Source organism: Podarcis liolepis (assembly GCF_965112155.1).
Source record: "Podarcis liolepis genome assembly, chromosome: 16".
NCBI lineage: Eukaryota > Metazoa > Chordata > Lepidosauria > Squamata > Lacertidae > Podarcis > Podarcis liolepis.
This window is the reverse complement of record NC_139567.1, coordinates 13,831,600-13,844,900: the sequence shown is the minus strand read 5'-3', so window position 1 is coordinate 13,844,900 and position 13,301 is coordinate 13,831,600. Positions and strand designations below refer to the sequence as shown.

General features: G+C 44.4%; 1 protein-coding gene across 2 annotated transcripts in view; it reads right to left on the bottom strand.

Moving 5' to 3' along the window:
• Positions 1-13,301, bottom strand: part of DCPS (decapping enzyme, scavenger) — a 64,725-nt gene that overhangs the window by 19,726 nt on the left and 31,698 nt on the right. For both annotated transcript variants that reach the window (XR_014520224.1, XM_083480723.1), the window contains exon 3: positions 2,911-3,056. Coding sequence is in view for 1 of the 2 variants with exons in the window: in XM_083480723.1 (XP_083336849.1) it covers positions 2,911-3,056 (146 nt within the window). In the remaining variant the exon portion in view is untranslated. The remainder of the gene's footprint in view (positions 1-2,910; positions 3,057-13,301) is intronic.

The window sequence follows — 13,301 nt, the reverse complement described above, 5'->3', positions numbered from 1 at the left end:
TTAGACAGGAAAGTAAGAGCTAAATTTGTAGCTCAACTCTAGATATATATATATATTTGCTTTCTGTTGTCATGGCTTATAGCTAAACAAATAAAAGCTATTGCTTACCTACCTGCATATTTAAAGGAAAGTAATCATTTCTGAACTTCATATCTACATATAAATTAGGACAGGCAAATTTTACGCACATCTGTGCCCTCTTTCGCCCTGTTTTTTGGCGACGAACCACTGGCCACCCAAACTAAACTTGTAGTATGTGAACTGTTTTTGCATCTGCCCCCTAATGAGAAACACACACGGAGGCTGCTCCCTTCCTGGGACTTGAAACAGAAATGTGAGGAACAGGCCTTGAACAGAGCCCCATGTCTGAGCAGCCTGATGTCACTTCCAGTGTCAGCACTCGCCCATCTCTCTGTGGGAGGCTGTTTCCTGCTGTGAATTAGCATCAGTAAACACTAAGAATTGCCACAAGTATAGCTGCAAAAAAATCCCAACAAAAATATTAAGGAAAACAATGTTTGAGAGCACATTTGGCGACTGCGAAACCAACTCCATTACAGACTTTTGCAGCAATAAATAATTAGAAACATATCACAACAGTGACACTGCATTTAGCCATGGGGAGCATGTAAGCGAGAGAGAGGGAAATATGTTTTTTTTCCCCCTCTCCACATTTTCCTAGCAATAAAATACTCAGGTTTGTGTGCAAGAAAATGTAGCACCTCTATGAGAGAAGGTTGGAATGGGGGGCATCTTGATCCTCTGAATTAAACAAGCAATAATTGCACATTTTTTATCATAAAGATTTTTCTGCAAAGGTCTTTTGAAGATACTTGAAGGGCTAGAATTACAAAGCGGTGGAAGATTGGGGAGGCAGCAGTAGCCAGCAAAAATCACAATGGAACAGGGGCTAGGAGTCTGGGCGGATCAAAGAACCCTCATTATAATTAGCCAAAAATGTGACTTTCTTCATCAAAACTCTGTGCAAATAATAACTAATTAATTAATCATGCACCAAAGCGGTGTGGCATTTCTGAAACAATTATGGTCCCCCGGTGCAATCAGCAAGCGCTTCTCCCATAAGAGCCACCTGCCTTATTCCTATAACACTCAAATGTTTGCATCCTTTTAGTCTTTAAGGAGAAAGGGAAGAAAACTTATCAGAGTATGGAGGGGCTAACTGATCCCACCCACAACTTCCCCACAAATCCTTCACCCTGCCCTGTCCTGGAAAAAACCAACAACCCACAAATCTTTACAATCTAAGAAACTTGTTGCAGAAGGAACAACGAATGGAGAAATAAAATAAAAAAGTGAATTTGGGTACCAGCTTATGTGACGTTAATGACTGTTGTAACGAATGGGGATCTACAAAAACATTGTTGCAGGGTGGTTTGGTGCAGAGTTTCAGCCAGCTAGCTACGCTCCCTTCCAGGATACTCCATTTCAGCCCCTATTCCCAAGGGCTTTCCGTTTCCCCTCCCTGTCAGCCAGCATTCTGTGGTCCTTGAACATGCTCACCTGACTGCGGTTGAACACACACACACCTTTGCACATGCTGATACCTCCCTCTTGGATGCAGATGCCGATATCTTGGCTTTGCAAGGATCCACACTCGGAGGATGGGTTTATGAACAGGTGGAACAACCAACAAGAGAGACAGTTCTGAGACAAGAGGAACCACCAGAGTGGACCGCGCTTTCTCCCCTGCCTAGTAGCTGCCAGTGGTGCTGTGTTGACCTTGCTGCAGGTTACCGGGAGGAAGAGGTGGAGACAGCAATGAGGTGCAAATGCACAAGCAGAGCCAATCCAATGCTCCTGATCTCTCCTCCTCCTTCCCGATAAACCACAGTGATGCAAGTGATAGGAGGTCAAGGAAGTGCTGCCCCTCTGCCAACTGCTACCACTACACACAAGTGGAATATTTACTGTTGGTGTCCCTGTCTGACTTTCTCGTTCTCCCTTCTTCCACCCCAGCTCAAGCCCCACCTCTCCCTAAAGTTCTTAGCTCTCAGCCAAATTAGAATGGATTGCATTGCTCATATTCCGCCCATGTTCATCTTCTCTTATCCCACTCCTCTTCCTTCCCCCAAACACTCTCCCGATTCCCACTTATTGCAACTGTAAGCTCCTAAAGGCAGAGACCTGACTATTTAGCCATGTGTGAGCCAGTGTGGTGTAGCGTTCAGGGTGTTGGACTAGGACCTGGGAGACAAGGATTCTAATCCCCACTCACTGGGGGACCTTGGAGAAAAGGCAGGCTATAAAAAGCATGAACAAAATATTTTTATGGCACTAAAAAATAATGGTACAGACTTCGCGAAAAGTCACAATTATTGTGCACTAAATATCTACCCATGGTCTCTTGCTCAATGCAGAGGGCACAGAAGTCATATCCAAGTGGGAAAATATATCAGGAAACAAAACAAAACCTACTGTATACTGAATATTGCCAGAAGCCGGATGAAATTGCATCCATTAGAAAAAGAAAAAAGCCAAACCAACTGCTAAATCTCGTTAAGTACTCATAATTATTCCTCTAAAAGCCTGAGCCACAAAAGCCTGTCTGAAAAGCCTGAGTCAGACAAAGTCTGCTTGCTAAACTCAGTGAGATATCCCTAAAAACAGTTCATTAAAGTCTCACCCAAGTGATGTTTAGGCTTCTGCTTCTGAACAAGAGCTCTCCCTCATCCTGTCCCATCTTTTCTGAATTGAGGGGAGATTCATAAATAGCTTGTGGTAGAACTTTGGGGTGTGTGTGTGAAAAGTGCGGGGTGTCAAGGTAGGAAAAATCCACAATTTCACTGAGTTTTCCCACAAGGTCTTGGGCGTACCCACTTTTTCATCTGCTTGGATCACAAATAAGGACCGTACTGAGAAAGATTTATAATGAGTGGTTACATTCCATACCTGAATACTGAAGCTCTGCGACTCGATAAAAGGCAGAGTAATTTTTTTGTAATCCTCCCCAGTCTCCTGGATGAGACACAGTTCCTGACGCAAATATTTCTGAAGATGTTTCTCCGTTGCTGGGTAAACCACAGTGGTTTTTATCTCTGAAATTGTAAAGACAAGATTGCTATCAAAGAAGAGTAGACTACATTCTTCCTTCTGTGTTCTTGATCAATTTCTAGGAATTTCTGCATGGTGTCTTAAAAGGTAATGGTGTGGTTGCCACCTAATCCTGCTTCCCATCAGGCCACAAGTTCATAAGTCCTATCAAATGACAGAATACGCCATAAAGTTAAGCAATAAATTACAGGTCTAAAAACCACAAATTGGTTTTTGGATAGCATAGGAGGGCATAATGGGATGTGAAACCTGAAAGATGTCTTACCATTCAGTTCTGGTCAATGGAAGGAAGTTCAGAGAGATCAGCCACAGCCAAATGATGCCCCAGGGAGCCTTCACAGCCCATTGGCCAAATTTGGCCCACAAGGTCTTCTCATCTGGCCACAAACCATGCCCACCTGCCCCACTCTTGGCACCATATGAGACATCAGGTGTGGGGTAGGTAGAGGCACAGTTGGATCACTTGTGCTCTGCAAAAGGTAGGACTGGGCTCCCCGTGCATGGGGAGTTGAATCCTGCACCATCACTATCTTCTCCCCACCCCGTGAGCAAGCTTTGACAGAACACCCACCTGTGAACCTCCTGGCATCATATAACTGATAGGTGAGCGGCCCTGCTCTCCTGTCAAAGTTGACCTTTGGGGTGGGGAGAGGTAAAGATCTGGCCCACCTGGACAAAAAGGTTTCCCACCCCTGCTTTACAAAGTTTCTTCTCAAGGAGATAGCAATCGCTTTTAAGTACCGGTAATCAGTTTACTGAGCAGGTATTACAAGGGCACAGAAACAAACACAGAGTTAAGTGGTGTCAATTTCCAAAGCAACAGCAGCACCATGAAGCCCCCAAAGCAGCACTTATCAAACTTTGCTTGCATACACTCTGCTACACCCATCAGGTTTGAGCTCCCACCCTGAAAGATGGATCTGGCTCACAATCCAGGAGCTGGAAAACAGACAACATTCTGTTATTACCTTGTCTGTTAAGAGGCTGGGCAGCATAATACACTACACCAGACTTCCTCACCCTGGTTTCCTCCAGATGTTTTGGACTGCAAGTCTCATCAGCCCCACCAGAACAGGGCAATGGAGATTGTGGTCCAAGAACATCTGGAAGCCACCTGGTTGAGAAAGGCTGCTCTACACCATTGATCCTGTTAATCATGGTATCCCTTCTGGGCTTGTTGGGTTTGGTGAGCACTCTTTTAGGGTGATTCCTGGATAGCATATCTCAGAAGGTGGAGCTGGGGTAGACCAGAGATAGTAACGCTAGCAAAAGGAAAAATCAACAACATGCATACCTAGGAACAATTGCCTAAGTACAAGACTTTCAAGAACTGGCTGTCCATGACAACTCAGCTGTGCTCATCACAAGAACTATGTGATATTCAAAGAAGAAAAAAGAAGGTTGCCTTCACCCTAGAAGCCAAAAAAATGCTAGTTTGCTAGAAAAGTTTGCATAGATGTTCCCAGCGAAAGATGGGTGGGAAGGGACAAACTGGGGAGAATATTTGTTTGACTCTTATATTTCCAATGAGCAAAGCTGAACAACAACAAATTATGGACATACTGGACAGGACCACTTCCAAGGGAGAGGCTCTCAGACATAAGATGGATAAAAAATGTATACAACCCAGCCCTCAGAGAAAACAGTTGGTCCAAATAAATCCCAGCTCAAATCCCTAATGGCACAAGAGTACATGGAAATGGACACATCAAGCAGATGTCCAGCCTGGATTGGCAAAGGCTTCGCTTTTGTTTGTTTGTCCTGGACTTGATTCACACGGTCACGTTCTTTTGGTGGAAATCCAACCCAGGTGCACTAGAAGCAAGCTGTCTGAAGTCACAGCAGCGGATTGGACATGTCCTCTTTTTACTCGTGGGGAGGGGGAGCAAACTATTGCCACATACATACTATAGGACAATTCAACTCAGCCCCATGGTGGTCCCCACAGCTGGGTTGCTGTGAGAGCCCAGACGCGCGAAGCCAGTTCTGCCTTCAGGAAAGGAGATGCAGAATTTGCCATACTATTCAACACCTTCCAATTCATAACACTGTTAGAGGAGGTTTAGTAACATATTAAGATGCTCCACATGGCTTCAGTATGGAATCCTTTGTTTCCTCAATACAGAACTCTTTGTTGCCTCTCAATATGTGAAACGTATCTTGCTTAACATTGAGATTCTTGATTGATGGATGACAGATGGGGTGCTTGTTTTTCGACCTCAGGTTCAAGGTTAAGTATGGAACAATATTAGATCTTGCTTGTTAATTACAAGCATTTATCCAACAAGCAAAAATCTGTTGATAACCTTTTAAACTTTCTGACAGCTCAGCAAGAAGGATGATGCAGATGGCAGGAAGGAAATGGTGAAAGAATTTTTCGGTAGAAATTTGTGAGAAGTCATGCCGAAGTTTCTAGGAAGACAGCTCAGCAGTGAGGAAAAGTCTGGCGTCTCCCACATGGGCTGTGAGGCATCTGGCAAAACCCTGCTTTCTTTTGTCCATGCTGCAGATGTGTAAGGCTGGGTGGTTTTCACTGTGTCATTGATTAGGAAACCTGACTGGGCCTGGCTACCCAAGGTAGTTCCCATGGTGGTCCTCATAATTACAATGGAAGCCTTAGCCATAAAATCACAGAACTGGTAAGTACCTTCAGGGATCATCTAATCCAGGGTTTCCCAAACTAGGGTCTCCAGCTGTTTTTGGACTACAATTCCCATCATCCCTGACCACTAGTCCTGCAAGCTAGGGATGATGGGAGTTGTACTCCAAAAATAGGTGGAGGCCCAAGTTTTGGAAACCCTGATCTACCCAACCACCTGCTTGGGATTATTATTATTATTATTTGATAAACTGCTTTGAATTACTGTTACAGTTTTTCAATCAAGCAGTGTATAATTTTTTGATTACATGAATATACAAACAAAGCTTTAGTGCAGAAAGCAACTACAGCTTCCCTGACAGAGGCCCGGCCAGCCTTTCTTTAAATAATTCCAGCGCCTGAAAGCCCACCTCTTCCTGAGCCAGTCTGCTCCACTGTCAAAACAGTTTTGCACTGCTAGGAAAGTATCTCATGATATTTAGCTGAAATCTGCTTCCCTGCAGTTCCCACCTGTTGGTTCTAGTCCTGGCCTCTCAGCAAAAGAGAACAAATCTTCTCCATCTTTTGCATGATGCCCCTTCAGATACCTGAATGCTGGTATTATGCCTCCCTCTCAATTTCATCTCTCCCATCCCCAACCCTGTGCCATGGTGCCAAGTGATCCAACTCCAAATGAAATAATTGGTTACAGTATGATCCCAATTCCTTTCCTTCATTCATCTGAACTTAAACTGGCCTGTAAAGATTCGGTTGCAGGAATCAGCTGTGCTTGGCAGTTCCTGAGTTAGTCTGCCTTGCTTGCCAAGAAACAATCTAGAGCACATTTTAAGGCTCCTGTTTATTTCCTCATAGCAGCACCTTTACACTTGACCTCACATAAGACATCAAGTATAGATGGGCACAGTGGAAATGGCTTTGTAGACCAAATCAGAATTCCTATGGAGAGTCCCCATTGCTGTTCTAAACACACCCAACTTTTTCATCCTTTCCTCATAAGGACTTGTCTTCCAGAGCTCTCATCACCCTGGTCACCCTCCTCTGGACACAATTCAACAATATTTTCCTTAAAATGTGACATCCAAAACTGGACCCAGGACTGCAGACATGGACCAGTGCTGAGTAGAGCAGTACTATTACTATGAGACTGAGAGCTAGTGCAGTGAAAGGGTTCGGGTGTCGGACTAGGACTTGGGAGACCAGGATTCAAATCCGCACTCACCAATGAAGTTCACTGGGTGACCTTGGGCCAGTTGCTGTCTCTCTGTCTAACCTACCCCACATGGTTGTTGTGGGGATTAAATGAGGAAGGGGGAAATCGTGTACGCCACCTTGAGCTCCTTGGAGAAAATGGTGGGATAAAAATGCAATACATACTGTACATACCTACATACTTCTTATGATATGGACACTATTCTCCTGTTAATGCAGCCTAAGACTGCTTTAGCCTTTTTAAGCCGGAAAATGGATGTAATACCTTCAGAAATGCAGCCTGTTAAAAACTTTTTGTCAATTCTTTCCTTTCCGGTATCACAGTTTCTTGCAATCCTTCCTCTTTGTCCCATTTCTGCTTTCCGTCTCTGCACATGTTCCTTCATTGCGCGGAACCAGCTGCCAACGCTTCTGACCAGAGTCACTTGGGTGACTATTCTTACACATCCGATTCCGTTTGCTACACTAATAAACTACAAAGAATGTGCCTTTTTGCATACACTGGAATGCTCATTCAGCTGCTGCTCGCAGGTCACGATAGCACTGGGAACATGGAAGCCCCATAACTGTTTCCATTTCAATGCAGAAATGCATTCATTTCATCTCTAGCTCTCAGTTAACCTGCAGACCAAGCTTGTTGCTAATGAACGTATTTCTGAGTATCCCTGAGGATTGCAAGAGCAAAAAACTGAACTCTCATGACTGGAGGCTGCTTGCTACCAGTCCAGACACTGAAACCCCCCCGTAGGAAACTGGCAGGCTCTACTGGCAAAAAGAGAGGGTCAGGGCAAATGTCAGCACCCTTCATCATAGCTGCTGCTAATTAGCTAGGCTGAAATAGAAGGGGGAGCAAACCCCTGGGTGAGTGACCCTCCCAATTTCCCAAAACTGCAAAACAGCAAATGTGCCAGAGGAGCCTGAAAGTGTTTGCTACAGTCTGCAAAATAATCTGGACATTTCAGGGCCCAGGAAGTGCAGCTGAGTGCTTTTTCTCATTGGTTCATCCCATTTATTCTGGTGTGGGGCTTGATATTTATTTATTTATTTGTAATTTTAATGAATGTTTTGTTTATATGTTATGTATTGTACCCTACCCAAGTGTTTGCAAAGATGAATGGTGGGTTAGAAGCATTTTAAATTGAAAAAAGTAAATAAATTTATATTCACCTTTCTTCTACAGAAACCAGAGCAGGACACCTGATAATGCCAGGCGGTCTCTTGTACTAGCTCTGTTCAGACAGAGACTTGCTGAGGTTAAGCAAAGTGGCTATATAATACTAAGCCAATTTGGAATGTGTCTTGGCAACAAAGGAAGGGAAGGGAAGAACAGAGCAATGCAGTGGGAAATGCTAAAGCAGAAGAAATTCACTTGAGGGATGGGAAAGGGCCATAGCTCTGCGATACAGCATCTGTTTTATATGCAGAATGTGCCAGGTTCAATCCACAGCATCTTCATGAAGGACTAGGAGGAACTGCTGTCTGAAACCCTGGAGAGAGGCTGCCTGTCAGTGTATGCAGTCCCGAGCTAGGTGGACAAATGCTTTGACTCCAAATAAGATGTCTTCCCATTTTCTTCTTATGGATTGTGTGGAAAGAGAGAGCTGTCCTGCTCACCCTCCAAGTTTAAGTCTTTAACAGATACTTGCTACCCATTTTCAAACTTTGCCTTCCATCAATGAAGACTAGGATCTTGAGCCTACATAAAGAAAAGCTGAGGTGCCTAGGAGTCCTCATACACCTCCCCTCTCATACTGTGATATCTAATTACTTGTTAATGGCATGGGATTTAGCACCCTGCCTTTTCCACTCTCATTTGCTCCAACCTCTGCACTGTAAGAAACATGCACCATGATTTAATAGATGCCAAGAGGTTGTTTTGTGCTTAATGAAACACAGCTAATATTCTCAGTTTATGAAACCATCAAACTCACTCAAGTCAACCCTGGATAAATCACAAGGCATTTTAATTTCCACAGCTACACACCGTCGGGTTCAGATTAAAACGGAAGCCATGGAAAGCACACTCAAGACACAGATTCAGCTAATAGCAAAAACAAAACAAATAGCGCCATATCAAAACAGTGCAGAGAAGCGACACCAAGCAATCTCTTGCCTATGAGCAAAAATGCTACCGCTAATACCATTAGTGTTAGACGTAGAGAAAGGATTGCAATTGGAAAAAGTCAACAGGATCCCAGGGAAACGCAGAGCACAGCATGAACTTATACAATGCAGTATCGTAAGATGTGGTGATTGTCCACTGGCTTAGATGACTTTCAAAGGGAATCAGACAAACTCATGGAGGAAGAGAAGTATTTCAATGGCTATTAATCATGATGGCTAGATAGACCCTCCAGGTTTTTGTTGTTTAGTCGTTTAGTTGTGTCCGACTCTTCGTGACCCCATGGACCAGAGCACGCCAGGCACTTCTGTGTTCCACTGCCTCCCGCAGTTTGGTCAAACTCATGCTGGTAGCTTCGTGAACACTATCCAACCATCTCGTCCTCTGTCGTCCCCTTCTCCTTGTGCCCTCCAACTTTCCCAGCATCAGGGTCTTTTCCAGGGAGTCTTCTCTTCTCATGAGGTGGCCAAAGTATTGGAGCCTCAGCTTCACGATCTGTCCTTCCAGTGAGCACTCAGGGCTGATTTCCTTAAGAATGGAGAGGTTTGATCTTCTTGCAGTCTATGGGATTCTCAAGAGTCTCCTCCAGCACCATAATTCAAAAGCATCAATGCTTCAGCGATCAGCCTTCTTTGTGGTCCAGCTTTCACTTCCATACATCACTACTGGGAAAACCATAGCTTTTACTATACGGACCTTTGTTGGCAAGGTGATGTCTCTACTTTTTAAGATGCTGTATAGGTTTATCATTGCTTTTCTCCCAAGAAGCAGGCGTCTTTTAATTTCGTGGCTGCTGTCACCATCTGCAGTGATCATGGAGCCCAAGAAAGTAAAATCTCTCACTGCCTCCATTTCTTCCCCTTCTATTTGCCAGGAGGTGATGGGACCAGTGGCCATGATCTCCGTGTTTTTTTAAAGCCTTCAGGTTTAGTGGCAGTATATCACTGAATACTACTTGCCAGCGGTGGCACAACAGAAGGGAAGGGCTGTTGCTTTTGTGCTCTGTGGGCTTCCTGGAGGTCTCTGGTTTGCTACTGTGAGAAACTGGATGCTGGAAAAGATGGATCCTTGGAACAATCCAAAATTCTGTTTCTTATACCAGAACAGAACTTCCCCTTGCTTTTGCCAAGAAAGTAACCAGGGAGTGATTGCAAAGAAATAACAAATGCTCCAGGTCCAAAAGAGGAACGTCAGTGATGGATGTGAATTAGACCTTTCCCCAATATTCCACCCTTGCCAGTTAAGGCTCACTTGCAAAGCTGCACCTGCCCCTCCAAGAAAACTCCTGACAGCAGATTAGAGCTCCACCTGATGGAAAGGCAAGTGAATGGAATTCTCTTTGCCATCCATTATCTCTGTGCTGTTACATGTATGCTCAAATGCATGTAAAAGTTATAAGCCGATTGTCTGCCCCTGAATCTAGGTTCCCACGCTTATAAGCTGCTTATCAGCTCTTGTATCTAAAGGCTTGGTTGTACTTCAGGCATAATTTATCACCCAGGCAGATAATAATCGGCAGAGTATTTGGAAACTGTTCACCTGTACCAGCACAAAAGCAATTAATCCTTTGGAATCAAGTTCCAAGCTTAGGCAGTGTGCTTTAGGTTCAGTTCTCAAAGACTTCAGCTGAATAATCACCCAGAAGAGGGAAGAGATACTAGCCGAGATCACAAATCCTCCTCCCAGCGAACCCTTTGTCTCGCTTCTTCTTTAATTCCCATTGTTTACGAAGAAGAAGAAGAAGAAGAAGAAGAAGAAGAAGAAGAAGAAGAAGAAGAGTTTGGATTTGATATCCCGCCTTTCACTCCCCTTCAGGAGTCTCAAAGCGGCTAACAATCTCCTTTCCCTTCCTCCCCCACAACAAACACTCTGTGAGGTGAGTGGGGCTGAGAGACTTCACAGAAGTGTGACTGGCCGAAGGTCACCCAGCAGCTGCATGTGGAGGAGCGGAGACGCGAACCCGGTTACCCAGATTACGTGACTACCGCTCTTAACCACTACACCACACTTGCAAATCCCTTCAGAAATAACTAGAAAATGGAGTGCTGGGGAAGAGTACTGTGCCACAAGAAATAAAGCAACACACACAGAGAGAGGAGGCTGCCTGGTGTGTTTCTGAATGAGTTAGTGTTTGCTGGCCTTGCTCTTTCCAACTAAGTTGTATCCAACTAGATTCACTGGAATTAATGGAACCAACTTAGTTATGTCCATTATTTTCAGTGGGTCTACTCTTAGTAGGATTAACATTGCTAGGGGTGGATTATCCTGCTGGCTTCTCAGTGCTGTGCATGACGGGATCACTCAATCGGTCTGATGCACCACAACTGTACAATTACAAGGGAGGCTGCCTTCTGCATCTCTGCACAAGTCACTGCTCCAGTCTGGTTTCCTTCTAGCCAGTCTTAGCTGTGGGCAAGCTATTCCCACATTGGGTGTGATTACAGCATTCAATCACTCCATTCAGGAGCAATGTTCAGAACAGTGACTCATGCAGAAAAAGAGCAGGTGGGCTCTTGCAGTAGGAAGGATTATTATTACTTTTACATTCACAAAAAGTAGACCTTTAAGCTCCAAGACTCAAATCCAATGTGCTATTTTATTTAAATCCTTTCACCATGTTCTGTACCCCTAACTCAAATTCTCTCTCTCAAAACACACGATTATTAGTCTGGGGGGGGGGGAGGCAGCAACAAGTAGGAAGGAACATGGGAGTCAACCTAATTAGGGCAGTCCTCATTGCCCAGTATTGTCTACTTTTACTCTTCAGAGTTCTGGCAGGAGATGCCAAGGACTGAAATTTGGACCCTGATGATAAGAAGTCCCAGGCTCATATGCTCACCCCTTGCTGGGGCAACTGCAAGGAGGAGTTAGCAGCTTCCACTTCTCGCTTCAATTAGCCACAGTTTAGAATTATGTCTACATCCTAAACTGTGGCTGATCTAAACTATGGCTTGTTGAAACAAAGAAGCTTCCATCTTGAAGTTAGCTTGCTTCCAGTGGTGTAGCGTGGGGGGTGCAGGGGGGGCCGGCCGCACCGGCCGCAACATCTGGGGGTTAGGGTTAGGGGGCGCAAATCCACGGGTTAGGGGGCGCAAATTACTTGCCTTGCTCCGGGTGCTGAAAACCCAAGCTACGCCACTGCTTGCTTCTCCCAAAAAGAGAAATAGTTAAGATTAACCAGTTTGTTGGGTTCAAACAACACAGCTAGGTGTGATGATAAAAAAGGGAAGCAAAAGCTTCTGATTTTTATCCTTGCAGCCATGCCAAATGAGACATTTTTAAAGCTTCTTTGGTTAAAAGTGCAGTTAACCAGGATTCTGAAGGATGCATCCGTGTGGTGTGATTATCAGATGCATGTTGCTCTCCTCATAGCCACGCTTGGTAAGTGCATCAAAGAGAAAAATCAAGGTCATTTAAGGGACCACTCCAAGATTAATGTAGGTACAGGAAAGTCTCGGGAACCGCAGCTGCAGCAATTGGATGAATGCTCCCAGAACATGTGGAGAGTGTTTGTAGCGAGTTTACAGTAGGCAATGTAAAAAATCAAGGCCCGTTTAACTTTAGATTAAAATTCTTGGCAAGTACTTTTGCTGGAAAGGGGATGTAGGCTTTTACCTCCTGAGTCTGATTGTTCTGACTTCAGGAAGTGTAAACCAACTAAAGCATTCAACCAATAAAGAAATAACAAGAGGGGTGAGGTAAAAAAGCTTGTTGAGCTCTTCTAAGCTGGAGATGATCCACAGATGACTGTGGCTCCAAAGGAGCTATTACTAGCTGCAGGGGAAATGCCATAAAATTGAAACACGGTACATGGAAAATATACATAAATACAATAAGCTATCCGGTTCATTTTTAAACAAAAGTAGTGGATGTTTTCATTCATTCTGAAAAAATAAGCAGATTTCAAACAAAATCCACTTGCACACCTTACAGCAACTTGAAAGTGTCCTCTTCTTAATCACTGAATAGAGAGCAAACTTTGTGTGTTAATTCCTCCTGCCATCAACTTGGCAGCAATCCTTTCCTCAAGCTACAGCAGAGGAAGGGAAGGGAAGCAGGACCACCATCAGGACCACTGAGAGACAACATTTGACTTCCCTAGTCTTGAATTTTTCTGCCCCAGCTGGTCATGATAAGAACTCTGCTCCCCCCCCCCTTCTCTCCCATTCAGGGCCTTCTCAATACATTTTGCTGCCTGAGGCGAAGGACAAGATGGCGCCCTCTCCCAAGACACATACCGAAGCCAACAGGACGAGTAGTTGAATTATACTCCAATATTGATGAAAGGACTTTATCTTC